Consider the following 21390-nt stretch of genomic DNA (forward strand, 5'->3'; position numbering starts at 1 on the left):
AGTATCACTAGCAGTGATTTTGAGCTGACTAGAGTATTTTCCTTACAGGAAAATCTCGGATCATGAAGTCTGTTTCCATGTCATGTCACATCATGTCGTGTCCTGTCCTGCCAGAAGCCATCTGAAAGCAAAAATGATTTTATCCAACACTACTGTTTATGCCCTGTCACACTGAACTTTTGCACCAATGGTTTTGCCTGCACATGTGCAAACAGAAAATCCCTTTAATATCCCTTTCATCCCTGCACTGCTCTCTGCAGCTGCAAACAGCAGCAATGGCCTCTTGTTCCCTTCTGCTGCCTGTCAGCGAGGAGAGACCTTTTCTCTGGAGTACCTTCTAGCCTCTCTGTATGTTGCCATGGCAGCAAGACTAAAACCAGACCCAAGATGAGGAAAATGTCAAAGGAATAAAAACTGATGCTACAGGCAAACTGAGAGTCCTCCCTTGGCTGCTGAAGATACCTATTAAGTGATACATCTTCGGGATGGAGAGCTACAACTGCAGAACTGGGCTGCCTTCTCTCCTCCCTTATTCCTGCAAGCTCCTGCTGACGTCAATGAGTGTTTGTTTTGTCTCAGTAAAATTCAAAGCAAAAGAGATTTAAAGCCTTGCAATTACAGAATAACTGAGCCAAATCTCGCCAGCCTTTACTTGCAGAGTCAACAGGGATAAAGCAGAAAAAAAGGCAGAATCAACAACAAATTAAATATTTAGAAGTACTAAAGATGTGCCTAGATTAGCAGTTTGGTGGGAGCTTTTCTACATGATAAAAGAGGAGAAGAGCCTGAAATTTGATCCATCAACACAGGGAATTCCAACAGGTTAGGACAGCTCAGGGGCATTCAGCATTGACAGCTGAAGACAAACTTTGGGTTGCAGCAAAGTGCTATAGAATGGACATTTCTGTGAGACTGTGCATTACCTTAGAACCTGCACAGAGCCACAACGGACACTCATTTTGATTTAAACTGGCACATCTTATCTCAATATCACTTATTATTAAAATAAGCTTGAAGAAAGTAAATTTTTTCCTGCATTACTATAGGAAATTCCTGATTCCTTTCAGAGTCAAGAGTTGTTTCTGTGGGGCATAAATTTGGTGATGAAATCCCTGGAACACATCTGAACAGAGAAGACACATCCTGATAATCATGATGAAGCTTTAAGATCCTCCACTAGTATTTCTTTCAGAGCAGCAAGAAAGCCAGAGCTCCTGTGAGCCACTGGCTCCCCAGGACTGACTGAACATTTGGAATTGACGGTAGAAATGACAAAAGCATGGTCCCAATGCTAGGGAAATGCTTTTGAGCACATCAAAGCCACAAGCAGAGGAGCTCAGAACTTGTCCCCTTCATGATACCTTTCTGAGCATTAATGTATCTTGCAGTAAATTGCAGCCAGCTATGCCAGGGATGCCCCAGACACCCCTGAAACTTGGGATATTCAGAGATGCTGGTCTGCAGTAGCAGCTCTTATGGTGAGGAAAATTCCTTTAGCTGCAAATGAATTTTCCAGCCACAGGGCAAAGAGACCCTCTGTACCCTGTTAGGGTGCAGAAGTCTGCTGCCTAAATTGAATTAATATATGATGCTCAGTTTGCTGTATTCCTGTACTCCATCACAATCTGCTATAACAAATTATGGCAGGAAATAAACTTTATTACATTAATCACTATGCAGTTAAAAAAAAAAAAAAAAAAGAAAAAGAAAAGAAAAAAGACATCTTATGCTGTTATTGACCATCAAGCTCCATGCTATCAGTTTTTAAACTCTTCCCTCTGCAATGCTGCCCTGTGATCTCTTCGGAGAAAAACTGTACCAACTCACAAGATGATCTTATTTGTTCTCTTGCCCTCAGCTCCAGTAGTTATGAGTGTCATTAACCTTTCCTGCTCCTCCAGCCGCAGAACATGCAGACCTAATCCCAAGCACCCTGCTTTCCGTGGTGCTGTATTGCTGGCTTTTGAATTACAATGCCTGGAGTGTGGAAGGGCAATGTTGCTGACCTCTGACCAGCCTTGCAGCAGCAATCCTGTCTGGATCATCCTTATTTCCTTGTGAGAATCCAGTGGACCCCTGTCCATACAAGAGGAAGATGATCCAGCCTTTCTGGAGCTCCACAGGAATATTGGTGTGTGCCAGCAGGGGTCAGGGGGCCCTTCCAACCACAGGCCTGCTTTAGGGCTCAGGCTATTACAACTTAAAGTGTTTGGGGTCAAATAATGTAAGAAATGCCACAGAACTCAGAGTGCCTATTCCATGTGCTGCCTCTTTTATTGTCTCTCTCAAACCAGCAGCCCTTGTCCTCTCAGAAGCTGTACAGTGGTGTGGATGAAATCCTGAGGTTCTGAACTCTGTGATGCAGATCTACACACGCCCTTTGGGCTGGTGTCTGTAAGCATAAGATAATTTGTACTACCAATTCCTTGCTACTATGGTGTAAAAAAAAAGTATTTCTTTTGAGTTTTATGTTTAGACCAAAGCCCTTCCAAGCCCCTTCTGGATACAACAAAACCAAAACTCCACAGGTGTTCAGGTGTTTACCTTCTTGCTGCTTTCATCAGCATCTCTTTACTCAAATTTCTGTCTATTCACAACATAAGAGTTTATTTTATATAGAGGAGGTATTTTGTTGTGTGTACCACACTAGAGAGGATTGGCTTTCTTTTAGGAAGATGCAAAACTACAGAAAACCTTCCACATGGAATGTCCTTTTACATCTATTATTTTACCAGCACTCCATGCTGATGGTTTGTATTAGTTCTACCTGATTTGTCTGCCAGGCTTGTTCCAGTTCTCTGATTCACTGGAACCACTATCCAGTAACTGGATCTTCACAAAAAACTTATTTCTACAGTCTGTCAGAGGTTTTTCCATCTCTTACCAGCACCAACAAATTTATTTTTTTTGTGTTTCTCACCAACACTTTTGAAGCCACACTTCAAGCACCACAACCTGCATGAGAGTAGTTTCCCTTTTTTCCCCCTTAAACTTCCCTTACTTTCTTCTACATGACCCATGAAAACATGTCCTTGTCCTGCACCTTTCCCAAATGGCAGGTGAATTTCCTAGGAAGTCAGGCACATAACCTGTTACTAACATGGCTTCTGCCCCTGTAACCTTGGATCTTACTTTCTAAATGATTCAAGTATTTTTTCTCCCAAAGACCTTCTATTTTATATTCCTCAGACTTGTCCTTAAGCTCAATTTTGAGCTACTTATTTCACAATATGGGATATAAAAATCATTAATAAAAGAATGAGAAAATCCTATATGACTTATCTACTTATTCCAAAGAACTCTAAGTCTTCTTTTATTACCACTAAGGAACAGAAATTGTGCTTTATTCCAGAATCACCATTCCAAAACCATGGGAACTGAACTTAGTGATCACAAAACACAGTAAACATTGAGTCTTCCAGATGGTAATCAGTAAAAAGTCTTGACACTCTAATTTCTAAAGTCTGAGAAGCTTCATGTAAAAAATCCACCTACGGGGATCAGATTAGTAGAACACATTAATGTTGTGACTTTGAAAAATATCTCCATGTTATTTTATAATAATGGATTATCTTCAGTAAAATCCAACTCCAATCAGTAAACTAATTATGTAAATTCTTGAAACTCATCAAGGTGAATACCAAAGGTAATGATGATTTGCATCTAATGATACAAGTAAGAAAATACTTCTCTTTTGATTTCCTTGCATATTTTTTTTGTTTTGTTTTGCTTCAGAAAGTAGTGCCATGAGGATTGGAAATCTAATTCCTTCTAAGTTATAACAGTATTTTTCGATCATTCAAGAAGCTCTCCAAGTCAGATCTTACCACTGGGTACCACTCTGTAGCTTCATTAAAACTAAACAAAAACAAACCCCTCTGTTATATTAAACTGTAATGCAGTTGTTATGATAGAGAGTGTGATTCATGCTTATCCTCAGTTTGAGCTGCATCACTTTACAGCAAGATTGAAATAATTCATCCAGGCAAGATGAAAGGTATTTGAATTTATCTTGTTTGCTGGTTGACAGTTTTACAATATATACTGCAGTCCTATTTGCTTTATTACTTAATATTTCTCCTGGCACTGTTAAAGAAATATCTTGTTCTAAGCCTGTATTAAAGACCTTAACTTCCCGTTAGCATTGTACCAGTGTGATTGCTGTAAAATTGATTTAGTTTACAACAAGTTTAATGCTGGTGTGTGAGCACTGATTGAGCTCAGCACTCCATTCTATTGACCCAGCTCAGCCTGCAATAATTGGTAGCACAGAGCTGAAGCACAAGTGTCAGTGTGACAGAACATCCCTGCTGCAGCCCAGGCAGCTTCTAATCTAATTCCATTAAATTTGTGTGTGTAGATGGACCCCAACCCCCAAAGGCTTGTGCATGAGCCACAGCAGTGCAGGGAAATGGGCAAGAACCTCAGTAACTCACATTTTACTGGCTGGAGGCTGAGGCAGGTTGAACTGCAGGAACTCTGAGAATTAAGCTGGGTGTTTCCTTCACATTGAAGGGAAAGATCCAGTATTGTGTTATTTCTGCTAAAGAACTCAAAGGTTATGCTCTTCTTGCTCAGGAAAGTTTAGGATCTTGAAGATATTTTACTCAGGGTATAATCACAGTATATAACAGAAAAAGCCCTCAGGTTCTTCTCAAGGTTGTGGATATCTGGTGGTGGTCAGGAATTCACTTTTACACAACCTTTATTCTACTAAACTGAATTCATTTAAACAAAGATTTGCAGCTGCCTGTGATGTGTGAGGCCTCATTTCTTACAGATATGGTCTAATATTTTCAGAGATGTGCACTGTAACACCACCTTCAAAACCCAAGCTTTGATACTCAAACTATCATTTTCTGTACAACCAAAACTCAGGAAAATCAGTGCTCATTTGTAACTCTTACATGACAGTGCTTCCTTTTAGCATTATTTTCTCAAAGTCAGTGCTCATAACACAGAGTTTTTCCCCTACAAAATACCTTTGTGTTCAATCATTCCCAAGTGGTTAATATATATATCTAGGAGTCTTTTAGTATGGACAATGTATCTGCTTCAATGCTTCAGTGTAAATTTAAATCATTATCTGTAATGAGCAATAATGTTATTACTGAACTGAAATACCACACAGAACTCTCAATTATCACATTAAATTTAGATTATATTATGCTAAGAGATATCTTTATGCCCAAGAGTAATTTTGCTTTTAAAACTCATCTGTGTTTAAAATGATTGAAAAGAATATACGAGCCATTTTCATTAGGTGAGAACAATTATCTTGATTAACGATTGTTATGCACTAAAATGAAGAGTTATCTTGATAGTTTTAATTTTTGATGCCTTTTTTTTTTGGATCTTAGCAAAGTTGTGTGTGAAACAGAACACAAAACCTATGTTTTCTTTGCAATAAAGGCAATTTAGTAACCTAATCAGACCACTAGTACCAAAGAAAAAATAAATTAAAACAACTCTGGAGAATAATTTTGTGGTACTGTTCAATTGATTTCCAAAATTTCTACCAGTCTGCCAAAACCAGTCATCAACATGATCAGCTGCTGAGAGACAAAACTGGCTTTGCTGATGGAACCAATAATTTACTTTTTCTTTGGCCATTGTTACACAGATATAACCATAAGCAGATCTCAGGAGACCAGCTAGAATGTTCACCTCAGAAAGTCATTTCTAAAACAAAAAAGGCCCATTCAATTTAATTTACTGTACCAGAGTTCAGTATCTATTAACATCTTAACATCTTTCTACAGTAGCTAAAAGCTTATGTCAATCCATAAATGTTCTCTTTTTATAGGCCAAGCACTCAAAATTCTCCAAAGCAGAAAAATGTGAGCTGGAATTTACAGTAGAAATGCTCAAGGCACAGCATCTACTGATGGTTTTCAGGACAGTAATGCAGCAGTGTATGAAAGCAGCCCTTTTCCTTCTGCTCTGTTAACCTTTCTGCTCCCTGTCATTCAACAGAAATGGCCTCAGATGATGCTGCCAATGCAGAAGCATTTAGACAAAATGGACCCATCAAATTTTATAACTATATAAAATTTTAATATCTTTTTTTTTTCATTATTCTTATCTTCCACTCACCTTTTGATTCTTTTCAGTGACTTCTTAAGTGGATTTCTGGGCATTCATTGATTAATGAAGTAATGGACTCATAGATTATAGCCAGAAAAACAAACAAAATAATTAGTCTGGGTTTTTTGTTTGTTTGTTTGTTTGTTTGTTTTTGTGGTTTTTTTTGTTTTTTTTTTTTTTTTAAATCAAGAGGCCAAAACCTCATCCAAAAGCATCAGTCTGAAGGCAGGAAGAATCAAAATTTTTTGTATTCTCTATTGTGCCAGACATATAAGGATGACACCTCTCAACTCTCTCAACATCACCAAGCAGACTTCATTATTTCTATCTCTCTCTTTTTAAAAAATCCTTAGCCTCTGTGAAAATAGGTTTTTCTTTAATTTGAACACAGACTAAAAGAAGTTTCTCAGAGAATGTAAACCATTAGGAGGAACTGTTAACACAAACCTCAGATCTCTGGTTCATGCTCTCCCAAGGGAAAAGCTGAATTTCTCACTTTAGCAGTCCCTGCCAGCCCAACTTGACCGTCCTAGAGCTTTCTTCCAATAACACCCAACTAATTAACAAAGAACCGTGAGTGGAATTTTTTGACAGAGGGAAATCCAAGGTTCCTTTCAAAGGCTCTGTGGCTGAAACTACACACACTAACAGAGCCCAGCACAAGAGTGAAATAGCATCTAAATGTGGCTTTGAAAACTTTGTTCTAATATTTTTCCCCTAGTACCTGCTATTTTTTAGTGAGTCTCACTCACAGCATCCAGTAATTATTTCTGAGTGACAGAAAACACTCATTGTTCCAACCCTGAAGAATTCCTTGCCAATTAGTGGCACTACCAGCTCTGTGGAACTGGAGACACAGTAAACTTCCTCTCAGAATTAATTTAAAACTATTTCTGCTGGTGGATGCAATAATGTGTTGGCATATATTTCATCCACATGCAAGACTGGAAGAAGATATGCAGGTATTTCCTTGCATTACCAGGTAGAAATAAAAAGGATTGGATTGAAGCCTGCTTGGATCAAGGGCATAAAAGCAAGTAGCTTTTGTTCTCCGATACTTCAAGAAGAGTGTAGAAATTGTTTCTGAATAGGGAAATGATCCCATGACACCCTCTTTTCCTGTCTCTTGAGAAGTGCTTACATTTCATGACACAGACAGCAAAAATGAAGTGAAAAACAACTGTGTTAGAGCCAAATATACAAAATAAAGACAGAAGAAATACACTCTGTCTTCTGGGGCTATGCACACATGTTGGTGTCCTGATGTCCACAGTAAAGCTTTCCCTAAAACCAGGTTTATTTCCTTGCAGGGGAGCAGCATCACCAGATCAGCTCAATACATAAGGAATGTGTGCCAATTTATTACTTATAAGCCAGCTAATATATTTCAGAAGGCAGACTACTCCTGTAAAATAGTGCTTCTTCACAGTAATTAATCAGCAGCTTGCTCAATGTAACAGCTTTTCCTTATTTTTCTAATAAATGGCAAAGCAGCTCTCCCCATATAGCCTCCTGTTGCTAATTTAATTAACTGCAAGCATGTGACTAGTTTATCTTTAATAGTCCACATTTTCTTCAGAGGAATCCATCAATGCTTCCTATACTATTTTCCTGCCTATTTCCCCCTGCCCTTGCACTGTCCATCAGGAACCAAATGCACTTTTTATCTCCCTTCCCCTGCAGTTCCAGAAGCTGCTATGGCTGTGGCACACAAGGGCAAACAGCAGTGCCAGCCTGGCCTGCCCCAGAAACACGACCATGACTCACCACTGCACTCTCAACCTCCAGTGTCTCATGCCTTCTACCAAGCTTTTCCTGCCCCTGTATCTCCACAACTAATTAATTCTTAGCAGAGTGCTTACTAAGTAGATCAGGAAAGAGTTGTAGCCGCAGGCTGTGTTTATGTTAATGAAGAGGTTTAGGCTGGTCAGCTTCTAACCTTTGCAACAGCAACATCTGAACACAGAATCAATGCTCATCACAAATACTGCCAAAACACACTTCCCTGTTTGCCACTTCATTCCAAAACAAGAAAATACCATTCCCCCTGGAAGGAAAGAGCTCACTGACCTTTGGTAGAACTCACACCTCTGGGAGATCAGAGCCCCCATCAAGGCACTCAGTCACAAAAGGAGATGCTGAGACACAGCCCAGGGCTATGGCTGTGAGAGGCCAGAACTGGCAATTAGAGATTTTAAGGCTGATCCATGATCTTTCCACTACTGTGCTGCAGGGCACTAGGCAGGTAATGATATCCACCATCTCCTTTGTTATTCATCTACAAAGTGGGTATTACAGCACAGATATTCTCACTCTGCATAAAGGAACATTGTGAAAACTCTAAGTGGTTGTTTAAATACAGGTATTTAAGTGGCAGACCAGACAATACAAGATAAATTCCAGAGGCTGTTAAAAAAATACTATAAAGCAAAAAGAGGTGAAATAAATTACTCATCTAATTAAATTCCTTTCATGTAGTTTGAATTGCATACAGTGTTTATGAATAATATATAGCAATTGAAAAGAATTGACTTCTGCTTACATACTTAGCAAGTCAAGTCTGAGTTTCCTAAAACAGCTCATTTACCCAATCAGATTTTGTGATAATCACAGTTAATGTGATGGAGCTGAGGCCTTAGTACAGAGCCACCATGCCTATATCAAAGTCTTGTCTTGTTCCTATCCCAGGCTTTTAATAAAACCATAACCATTGCCATCAATAGTGTGTGAATCTAAAAAGACTACTGGGTTATGCCATCACTTCCTGCTAGTTGTAGGAAGGCAGAATGAATTATGAAGTAACATGAAGTCCTGTTAAACAACCTTAAATGAGTAAGAAAAGCAAATGAAATTTTATAGGCATTTTGTAGGAATTTAATAATTCACCCAAGAGCAGCAAAGATCCCACAGTCAGGTATACAAAATGTTTTAGAGGGAAAAAAATTGCAATACTTAATTAATCTCCAGTAATTTAAATGTATGTTTCATTCATCTAAGCATACAGCCCCAAAATTATTTGCAGTTTTAATTAATATTTATTTCAGATATGCATCTTGGGGAAAAAAAATCGCCAAGCCTTAATTAAAGACCACCTTACCCATGGCCCAGTTTTCATCCTTTACAACTTGTGTTCATTATACTTAAATCTAGTGAGGTAACATTCAGGTGAAATAGCTTTCCCCTTAGCCTGGAGAAGAGGAGGCTCCAGGAAGAGCTCAGAGCCCCTTCCAGGGTCTAAAGGGGCTCCAGGAGAGCTGGAGAGGGGCTGGGGACAAGGGCTGGAGAGCCAGGCCACAGGGAATGGCTGCCAGTGGCAGAGGGCAGGGCTGGATGGGATCTTGGGCAGGAATTGTTCCCTGGCAGGGTGGGTAGGCCCTGGCACAGGGTGCCCAGAGCAGCTGTGGCTGCCCCTGGATCCCTGGCAGTGCCCAAGGCCAGGTTGGACATTGGGGCTTGGAGCAGCCTGGGACAGTGGGAGGTGTCCCTGCCATGGCAGGGGGTGGAATGAGATGAGCTTTAAGGTCTCATTCAACCCAAACATTTCCATGAGTCCATGATTCCCCACATTTGAAAGATACTTTGGCCCATGTGTATAATTTGTTTGTGAACACAGAATCAAGCTGTCTTGAATTATTCAAGTCTTGTTTCTCAGTCTGCTTTCCCCATATCTCCATTTTCAAACCTGTTACATCAGTAAGACATAGCTCCTTGCATTTCTGCATGCTTTGATATCTGCACGAAGCCTCTATTAAGCTTGTGTTAGATCTGTGTGTATACAAGGAAACAATGGTGATGAACAGATAAAGCATTTAAATTTACTTTGAACTCCAAGTATTTATTTCAAACAGTCAGAGGAACAGAATCTCCACACAGGAAGAACAAAGAGAGTTCCAAGGCAATATCAGAGGACAGGATATCTGCAGAGTTAACACCTGTCCATCAGGAAAGCTGTTCATGAACAGCTGCAAAGAAGTTGTTCTGTCAAAGAAATACTCAAAGCAAGCAGAGTCTGCTCTGTAGTGCTGGAGGAGCAATCACAGCACAGACACACTGACAAGCTCGTGGGAGGTTTCACAGAATGAGCTGCAGTTCCCTCATCTGACACCATATGACTGCAAAGTAAATTGTTTTATGCTTATGAAAAAATTAATCTTTTCTTTATTACTTTGGTTATAAATGTACTTCCACTTTTATCCTGGTACTCTGAAGAATAAACACTGTAGAAGTCCTTGACTTTAAAAAAGGGCATAATTTGTTCTGCTGGAAAATGCCTTCATCAAAAAGCAGGAAAGACAAAAAATCTGCACACATTATTATGACATTGTACTATTAAAAAAAAAAAAAAAAAAAAAAAAAAAAAAAAAAAAAAAAAAAAGTAGACCTGGGATGATATTTAGTATTCCTAACAAGATACCAGTCCAATCTGGTATTAGACTGCCCTCTTTCTAGGTTAAAAGTAACTAATGGGTCAGTTTTCTCTAGGTCTCACTATAGTGATACATGACAGGCTTTTTGCCCTGAAGCCAAGATCACAGAAATGCATAAATAGCTTTTGATGAAATTAAAGTCTCTCCTTTAGGGGGTCCACTGTTATTATTCTGCTATCATGGGTTTGAGATTTCCCATCCCCCTTCCTCTCGAATAATGATATTGCTGATATTAAAAAGCCTGCACTGAGATGGTAATTTATAGGAGAGGATGAGTTCAGTGGAAAAACACAGGTTTACAGTACCTGAATCCATTGAAACCAGTGAGCAGTGCTAAAACCAGACATATCGAGATTGCTTTGCCCTCCCCAAAACTTGCCATAAATTCTGTATGAAAAGTGTTCCTTCATCCCGTTCTTGTCACTGGATTGGAGCTCAATAAGGCTGTAATCTTAAATCTTTTCCTCTGCATGCTAACAACACCAATAGCTAATGCAGAGAACAAATAATAAGTGTGAGAACAGCAACGTATGAAAAAATTTGCCTTTAACAGGAAATTTTTGTATCAGCAGGTACTCTGTAATGTGATCAGTTGTACTACATTCCTTTAGCTCCAGGTTCTTAAACACAGCTTGGGTTTCCTCAGCAAATTACCAGAGAAATGCCCTGGCTTCAGGAGCAGGAAACCTCACTTAGATAATAACTACATTTACAGCTAGACCTACTGATACAGTAATTTCCTTTAAAAGGCACATTTTCTCATATGTTGCTGTTCTCACATATATCTGTTTTCTGCATTATCTATCAGTGTTTTTAGCACAAAAAGGAAAAATAATACAAGCCCTACACTGAGGTCTCTCATAATTATTCAGCCAGTGACTCAGTGCAGTGCTCATTACAAACTAAATTAAGGTGCAGGGCTCTTTCCAGTTAAAAATATTCTATGTACTGACCACAAGGCACAGTCACTAGAGCTCTCTGACAGCCATGTCATGGTCTGTAATAATCAGTGCCTTGATTCCACTGATTCTGATCACAGCTGAGTGATATTCCATGGTATATTCCTGGGTCTGGACTATGGTTTTTGCATGACTATTCACTGAGTGAGGTGTTGCTAAAGGCATTATTGCATTCTCACTACAAACCAATGACACGTGGTGACATTCAGGGCCTGCTTTGTACCAGCCAGTTCCTACTACATTACCACATTACCCTCTCACTTTTTTAAGAGTAAGTAACAACTCCATTGCACAGGTTTCAGTATCTCATCACTCTTGCTGACCCTAAGGCAGCAGGAGCCTTTGGTACCATTATTGCTACATAGCAGGGCACTGCTTTAAATCATTGGAGAGAGAGGAATGCAATGACACAGACCTGCAGTCAGGATGTTTTTCCATCATCTCGCTTGTCACCCACATGGATCAAAATGCCCAAGTCTGAAAAGCTTCTGACTACTGAGAGTCCGTTTTGAAACAAGCAGTTTCAGGTGAAGGGAAAGGTGCCCCAGATATTTGGATGACTTTGACCATGACTGGCAGCTCTTGCCCAAGAATTTGTGAGGTTTGTTTTACACATGCTCAGTGCTAACTTTGACTGCTGTAAATCACCAAAGAAGGCACATATAACTTCTGTGCCAATAAACTGTCCTACCTTGAACATACATTTCCTTTTGCAACTATAAAGAGATGAAACCCACAGAATTGTAATAGAAAAGTGCAACGTGCATGTTTTTATTAAAGCACACTAGATTTTTTTGAGAACTGTCAGTTTTCATCCTGCTTACTAATCTAGAATTGATAACTGTGTAAAGCCAAATACTCACAGACCCTCAGGAGAATGCTAATGCATAAATGCACAGTACAAATTAATGAATGAAGATCACTGCAAATAGCCACTAACCAAGAAACAACTAAAAAGTTCAATAAATATTCACTGAATACAAATTCTGTTTTCAACTCTGCTATGTGTAATGAAATGCAACCCTACCAGACAGTCAGCTTTTTACTACAGAGCAGCATTTTAAGCATGTGCCATCTACAAATCATCTCATCTTTTAAACACTTGAATGCATAAACAAATAGTTGCAAAGCAGCAAGATATCTCACCAGCAGCTAATTTATTGTATGACTTCATTCATCTCATGATGAGTAATTCCCAAGTTGCATTTCCATTTTAAAGTATCTGTGGATTTTGTTACTGTCTCTTTTAGTTAAATCCTTCTTACTTTTCCACAATAAAGTGGTTCTAATTGCCTACTTGAGACAAGATTTGGCTTTACTAGGATTTATGGATGTGAGTTTGAGATTAAAATTACCCTTCCCAAACAAACACCAGCAGCTAACACTGCAATACAGACAGTTTTGCTCCAGAGCAGCAGTCAAGATTCTGGATCCAGAGCTCCCTTGTGTCAGCAGTAATCCGATGCACTGAAGAAAACTGAGTCACTACAAGTTCCTTTTTTCAGTCAGCTGGCAAATTTGTTTCAGCAGCCTGCACTGAAGAGGCAGGGCAATCCTTATCCTATAACAAAGGCCACTGCAACCAGGAATCCTTCCACAGACTTTGTGGCCTTTGGATGAAGCCCTAAAGCAGAGAAAGAAGGGCACTGGAAGGGTTTCTATCCTAATCAGAATGATCTCATGGATACTCTGACAAACCTTCATGGTTCAACAGGAACAGTATCAAACCAACTCCATCTAATAATTTCTGAGCAGTTCTGTCTTTAAAATAATTTGACACTCAACTAGACATCATTAACAGAGAGTGCATAATAGGCAAATGGGAATCTAATAACTTTCTCTAAGTTCTGTATTACTGCCACTTGAAACACTTTAAAATGGAAAATCACACTGCAATAACAATATTCTCTCATCAGTATGTTCCTTTAAATTCAAACTGTGTGCTCCTGCAGAAAGCATGAAGAAATAAATGCTGTTCAGGGAACCATACCAGGCTTTTAGAACAATGAGGTACTTTTTTCACACTTCATGAAGACCTATGAAAACTGACACAAAGCCTGTCTCTGTCTCTTCACACATGCACTGGAACATAAAGCCCTCAGTTTTGGGGTCATCATGCAAGGAAACCAGTCCTGAGCAGCAAAGGGGAACACCACTTTGGATATACCTCATTGTCCTCTGCTCTGATACATGGATGGAAACTGATGCAGGATTGAAAAGAGCAGCATTTGTACTGTGATACAGCTTTGAAACAAAAGCAGGTGTCTTCCATGTTGGCTTTAGAGAGTCTGCATTCATTTGTGAATTGATATTTGCACAAAAGAATACATGCAAACAAATACAGATGAGGAGTGAATAAAGCAAGCTGAAGGGATGTGCTGAGGATATGGCCCTTCATACAGAGATCAAACCTGTTATGTTTGTGATGATGCACTCAGGTATTTAAAATAAAACATTTGGAAATGTGTCCCATGGTGGAGGCTCCTTTGAGAATTTTCCTTACAATATTTTCATTTTGAATGTCTCTGGACATTCATCCATGACTGGATTCAAAATAAACTCTAGGGTAGAAATGCTGGACAGAGGACACCTGAATTCCCTCATGAGGCTCTGGAAAAGGTAATATTCCTCGTAATATTCCTCTACAGAAAACTAATCAGCCATTCATCTTCAAATGCCATGTAGGGAGTCCACTTTTCTGCCACTCTGTAGTTAATGCACATTCTCAATGCTCTCACAGGTCAGGAACTTTCCTTAGGAAACCTGGTAAAAGCTGGTCATATATTGGTTTAGTCTCTAATAAAGCCTACTGGGAGAGGTCACATGAAAGTGAACATCTGGAGATCATCAGGCTTACCCAACAGGAAGTGAAAAACTATCAAATGTCCACCTCTGAAAGAGGGAGATGTTCAAGCTCTGGAATTAAAAATAAAAACCTACCAAAACAGAACAGAAATGCCCCAACCTTTCTTCAGTCTAGTTCCATTTAGTCCTCAGCTATGACACATTCTCTGTGTATTGTATTAACTTGAGAGTCAGCCCCAAGTTATTTTTATGCCCACAAAAATATACCCCTAAAATAATAATGCCCTGGATGAGTAATATTTCAGTAATACTCTGCAATCAAATAAACAACTATTGCACCACCATATCCCTTAAGGTACAGCCAGACACTTCCTCTGCCAATTCCCAGACAGCTCATGGAAAGCCAGCAGGTGTGACAAATGAGCTGGAGTTTACTACACTGTGCTTTACAACAGATGTATTTACACATATCACAATCTATTGGTGGGGATGGTGCATGCTACTGCCAAATGTTAGATGGAATGTTATCAAACAGAAGTCTCCCAACAAATTCCCATCGTGCTGACTATTGAGATCAGCCTGTCATGTGTAATTTTTCATGCTATGGCATGTCCTCAATCAAGTATTTTTAAGCTATTTGTTACTATTTTATATATAATATATAAAAAATCGTAACAAAAATATATACCATAATGTATATAAGTTGTTACTATTTTAATTTATTCTTCTCTTACTCACCAGTACACAAAAAGTACATATTTCACATGAACAAAGAAATTGCAGAATGCCTGTCTAGAGACCTGTGCCACTTGAATTTTTAAACTACTTCATAAGCTTATTTAATAATTAAATTTAAAAAAACAGACATCAAAAACATAAATCTGATCCCACTTCTAGTTTATAGTGCTCTGCAAAGGGCTCTCTCTCCCTTTCAGGCAGTAGCAGAGGATTTTGTCTTGCCCAAGCAGCTGCTCTTTATCACAACATCTGGCATTCCTGGAGCAGATAATGCCAAGAAGAGCCACTGGCTGCCTCCAGCTGGGACAGCCTCAGGTGTCTCCAGGTGCTGACAGTGACAGTGTGGCCTCAGGCAGACCTTTCAGAGGAAAAGAAAGGGGTTCCTGGGGAATTTGTCACTAGAGGAGCCCACAGGGGCTGCACCCTACACTCCTCAGTCACAAGAAGCAGCACCTTGGGATGCACTGGGGCATTTGTAGGGACAGAACACACTGGGCTCAAAAAAACAGCTCCCAGGCCAGCCACAATCTTAATAACATACAGCTCCACTCGTGGATTGAGCCTGGTGGTTACTATTCCCTCATGGTAACACCACCCACTGCATTCAAACACAGAGGATTTTGTTGCAGCACCCTCTGAACAGCAAATCACAACATTACAGACATAACCCCACTCAGCAGAGCTATCACAGACCACACACTCCAAGGGATGTGTCAGGCTCAGTGCACTTCACAAAAATATAAACCATGAGTATTAAGCTGGTGCTCTATAATCATGTTGTTTCTTCATATGGAAATGTCTGTTCACACCTCTAAAAATGCTTCTCTTCTTTCATTGGCAACTTAAATATGAATGTCTCAAACAGGGTTTATAACTGCCCAGGCTGTGAGCAGGTTAGTTTCCTTACATGTCTTTAAGGAGAGCTGAGCAATTAGAGGAATTAAAAAAAGAACCATAAGAAATCCACAGTCCACAATGGCAACTTACATTAAAAATGAGTTCTGATTTCTTTGACACATTTTCAAAGATTGCCAGAAAGCCTGCAAGCTTCCAAGGTTTGCTAGCACAGCTATGGCACTGAAACTAAAGCTTGTGTATTAAAATGCATTCTGAGGGGAAAAATCTCACTTGTTCTCAATTCCATTGTTTGCATTTCACTCTGCACTTGTTAATCACGTGTTTCATGCACTTAGGAAACAGAAACAGTTCTCCAAGACTGAAAAAACACATTTATTATTAGCATTTTCAATAAATATATATTTAGTAGAGAAGTATGTGGATAACTCTGGATCCTGGATTTTCCAAATAGCAGTTGCTCTAGAGGCAACTTAGGCACAAACTGAAAAGCAGAATACATTCATAACTAGAAAACACTTAAATATGATTTTACCCCTAAAAGGGCATATTTTTCAGAAATTTCAAAATGAGGAAAGAGATTTGGCTCCTACCTCTTCTAAAGCCCATAATGAATCAACCACAGGCTTGATCTTCTTACTGTTATATAGATTTAGGAGTTTGTCCATCACACCCTTGATCAGGCCACCTCGATTCTGTTTGAAAAGTAGATTCAACAGGGAAAATCCAGCAATGACTTTGTTCTCCTCGTACAGCTTGATAGGATTTACTTTCTCCACCTGCCACCACTGGAAACCAATAAACAACAGCAGGGTTAGAAAAACTTTTTTCAAGAAACGTTCAGGAAAGTTCACAAGCAAACTGTCTGTGCAGATGTGATAAATGACTCATCTGTCAGGTCTGAAGCAACAGCCAAGAGAAGCAGCAAGGATGTGATTTAAGCATGAGGAAAGAAATGCGTGCAGCTGACTGACAAGCAGAAATAAAACACAAACTCATGTTGGAGGAGGTCAGGGTGTGAGAAGATGGTGAACACATCTGGGTTTATATGAGGATGTGGCAGTAAGGAGTTTGGATTTCCTTCCCCCTTCTGCTTTCCTGCTATCTCCAGACAGGCGCTGAAGTGCCCAGATGTTCACTGGCAACTCTTGGCTGTGACTCTTCTCAAAGCCAAGGGAACCAGGCACTGCCTTATCAGCTGCCAGTTGCTTTACACCCATTATTATGTTTATGACACTCGAGCATACCTCATAGTATCTAATGAAAGGATTTTATTTCATTTAGCCCAAGAGCATCGTCGAGAGTGAGAGATGCCACTTCCCTGCAAATTTCATTTCAATGGGTAAATTTTTGATTATAGTTTTCATACAATTTTGATGAGTTAATTTTGCAGCATAATTACATAAAGAAACTAGTTATACTTGTATACAAAATTTGTATGTTTTTTTAATTCATTCAATTTATTCATATTTATTCCATCAATAAATACCAATATTATCTGACAAAGACTTCAGTTGAAATTTATTTCATTGGGTCAACCTACCCTACATATTATATACATCTGGATATTCCCACATTACCAGTAAAAAGGCTGCATAGCAAAGATTATCTTGTTTTAGTTCACAAGTGTGTGACAGTAACAAGGATCCTCCCACTACCACCATTAAGAAAATGTAGGAGGCAAAGAACAGCTCCTTGCTACAGTCTCTGATTTATCTTGTTTTCAGCTACACAGAGAGAGACTTCTGAAGCCAATTCCTCCTGGGAAGGGTTGCTGCTGGAAGCTGTAAATGAGCTTTTGGCAAAAAAGATCATATGACAGATGTTCAGAAAAGACTTTTCCCTGTGTTTTTCCTGTATGAAGGAATCTCTTTCACTCCTGGTTAACTTATTTCTTGCTGGCAGTTTATATGATATATTTGTCCTATTTTTATCTCTGGGGTTTCTGCACAGACTTCTGTTGTTGTAGTAAGCTGAAGATGAAACAATTTAACATTTGAACTTTGAATTTGTTGACATCATCCATTAGGAAACTAATGCCACATCACCATCATCTCTTTGATGTCACATGAACATGAAGAACTGAAAAATGGTTTTCTGTATGAAACAAACTTCTGAAAAGCTGGAAATGACTGGACACGGGCCCCATTTAAGAGATACATCTCCTTTAATTCACTGCATGGTCCTGACAGTGTTTTCAGATACAAGGAACCTTCAGGGTACAGTTCATCATATCCATGGATGTGATATTCTGCCACAAGTAAATAAATAATGCAGACTAAACTTAGCTGTGTAAGAGATCTGTGTCTCACAGACAATTTCAATGGCAATATGAAATGCACACAGATCCAAGTCTGGTCTAGCTGTGCTGCCAGAAGAAAACACGGCACAAAAACACAACATCAGAAGTAACAACTCAATAGAGATAAAGGAAAATGATGAAGATGAAAATGCTGCAGAAAAGATCGAAGTTAGAGAAAAGAGCATAATCACAGAGACTTACTGATTTTGCAAAACTGAAGAAGCTTTTTGTCTCCCCAGTAACCATGTTAGATGAACCTGTAAAAGATGAACACATTCACACACAACTTATTATTACAAGCTACAGCAGATCATTTAGTACTTGTAAAATCTTCTGTATGATTCATATTTAAGAAAAAAAAAACATACACAGGTTTAAAAGAGATCAGTAGAAATACTTTGAGAATAAATTACAAAGAGGCCAAGGTGACCAAGCCCTCCAGGCTCACAGGAATTCTAAGATGACATTGACAATCTATCAAATCTCCCAAAGCCAGGGACAGGTCAGGTTCTATTGGGCATCTTCCCATAAATACAGCAATCCCTTCAGCTGTCCCCTCCAACAGGAGCTTCCCCGCACAGCAGGGCAGCCTGGCAGCACTGCAGGGGAGATGTGTCTGCTCCATGTGAGGAGCAGTCCAGAAACAGGAGTGGAAATCTGTGAACAGAAGCCTGGGCTGGATTCCTCGAAGTCACGCCAGATAAATCAGTAGCATTCTTCCTGAAATTGTCCTTCAAGCTTCCCTCTCACAAAAGCTACACTGCAGTTTCCTTGGCCACACGATTCCCAGAATGAGAGATCCAAACTTTCTCCCACGCTTCTCCTGTATCACCCAAAGATGTTTAACAATCTGTATGTCCAGTTTCAATTTTGGATTTATTTTTCTAAATTTTTTTAAAGATTTTTTTTAAAATTACTATTTATTTATCAATAATTTAGTCCATGGTCAGCTTCACTGAAACCCTTGACTGGAAAGAATCAAACTGAGAAAGCATAACACGTCAATCACCAGTTCTGGAAGAAGAGGCATGGATGCTTTTAAGCTCTGCTAAACTTTAGTTTTGAAATATGTACCTGCTTTTTCCCACTCACCATATAAAATGTAAGTTCCAAGTGGTTTGAGAAGACTGAGGCCTTTCCCAGTATTTTCTCCACAAAGACAGTCCAAAACAATATCTACTCCATCTGCTGAGATTCTAAAAAGCAAGAAAAAACCTCTTACTTTGCAGTAAGATACACAGGGCTGGTCAGGCTGGTTGTTAACAAAATACTAACATTTTCCAGGTACTTTAGAAAGGACTCTAAGACTGTGCAAACCTTACCCTCATCAAAAGACATTTCAGTGGCACACTGCAAGTTTTTCAGCCAACCCAGACCTCTTAGGCTTTAAAGAGGGGGAAAACATCTTGTTCCCCCTTTTTCAGGGCTTTCAAGTAAGATGATATTATCAAAAGACAGGCAATAGACACAAAATTCTTTTTTGACTGAATGTGATTGTCAGAGAATGCTTATTTTGCGAATATTATGGAGAAAAAAGGATATTTTTCTTACTCACATCTAATATTGTTTTTCTGAATTTGTAAGGAAACAGATCTTCTTATCCTAATTTCTTTTCAGACAAAATTACTTGTAAAGTTATTTACAGTCTTCTTCTTCAGCTATTTTATCAACTAGATATCAGCAAAGACTTAAATCAAACATAAAGAGAAGACACCAAGCACAAGGATTACAGTCAGGCCATTTTATACTGTTTCAGTAAACACTTTGCATATTTGTAACTGCCCAACAGCTCTGTCAATGCAATGTCAATATGCTGCTGAAGTAGAAAAAAAATACGCCAAATATCCTGATTTAGGGGAGAGGCAAAGATTTATGGCTTGTAATGCACCTTTCTGCTTCCTCACCAAACAAAGGTGAGACCCAGACATCCACTGGTGACAAAGAGCAGCCAAACCAGGGAATTCCTTGGTACTGCTGCCATATTTGGGGCAATAAATTGTTTCTATTCAAGCCACTGGATGAGCCTTCACTGTAAAGGAATAAAAGTTTTACAATGAAACAGCTTTTGGTGGCTTCCCTGGTTGAACCAATTCCTCATCCCCTATGAACATTTCCCCATTCATAACATCTCATTCATATTTTTTTTTTTTTCACTTGCTTGGAGTTATTGGTGGTTGTTTTGGTTTTATTCCATTTTTTTGAGTTTTCTCCCTGATGAATGCCCCAGTGACCTGCAATAAAGCAGGTTCTGACCACTATCCTTTCTCCATCACAGCTCCATCCTTTTCTGCTCACAGACCTTAAGAAATTAACACTTTAAGCAGAACATCGTACACAGCTAGTATCCATCAAACCAAACAACTACACCATTCCCCTCGCTGCCGCTGTCAAAAGACAATTTGTCAAAACAGCATTCTCAGAATTACTGCTGTAGGTTTATTAAAAATCTTTTCAATGCAAAGTGAAAATGGAAGGATCTGAGTAACAAATCAGAATACTGGCATATTCTACAGGGTGCCACTTTTGTCTCGCAATCAGGACTATTCATATTGCTGATAATAAACAGCTCAACTCAATATTCAAATGATATTATTGTGCCAGGAAAGAAGCACCAAGTGGCTTGCTACACTCATGTTTTATCTCTAGTACCTGCCCTGGTTTCTCCTGCAGTACCAGCCTGCACTGCTTAACAGCCCAGAGAGAAGTTCTGCCACCTGCACCAACACCAGTATCAACAGTTAGAAAAACTGGAAAACAGAGTGTTTGAAAGCACATAAACAGAAATACACATGATGACTTCAAAAGGCAACAGGATGATTTTAATCTGAATGCAAACAAACAAAATCTAAGGATCTGAAATTAAACCAGACATCATGTGCTCTGATATCAATCCCTGGCAGAGGATAAAAACCCAGGCACATAAAAGCTCACCAAAGAACTCCAAAATCTGGATTCCTTACAAATCCACTGAAAAGATCTAATTTAGTGCATTACAGTGAGCAAGTACACATGCAAATGAAGGCAAAGTACCTCCTTCTCTTAAGACCTTTAGTTTCTTTCACTTAATTTACTTTGCTCACAACAGATGTCCAAACAGGGACATGGATTGAAAAAATTTATGTTGCTTATCAAGAGATAGGGAGATGTTTGCTATCCTGTCCCTAGTGGACAGATGGAATAACTGGAATAAACTACAGCTCCCAAACTCACAAAAGTC

General features: G+C 39.2%; 1 protein-coding gene across 1 annotated transcript in view; it reads right to left on the reverse strand.

The window, feature by feature from the left end:
• The window catches only part of VAT1L (vesicle amine transport 1 like), a 55467-nt gene that overhangs the window by 13201 nt on the left and 20876 nt on the right, over positions 1 to 21390 (reverse strand). Inside the window, exons 5-7 of the mRNA XM_083870505.1 lie at positions 19266 to 19369; positions 18375 to 18430; positions 16465 to 16659 (exon numbers count right to left, since the gene is read on the reverse strand). Of these exons, the coding sequence (XP_083726631.1) occupies positions 16465 to 16659; positions 18375 to 18430; positions 19266 to 19369 (355 nt within the window). The remainder of the gene's footprint in view (positions 1 to 16464; positions 16660 to 18374; positions 18431 to 19265; positions 19370 to 21390) is intronic.

Source organism: Zosterops lateralis (assembly GCF_965231275.1).
Source record: "Zosterops lateralis genome assembly, chromosome: 12".
Taxonomy (NCBI): domain Eukaryota; kingdom Metazoa; phylum Chordata; class Aves; order Passeriformes; family Zosteropidae; genus Zosterops; species Zosterops lateralis.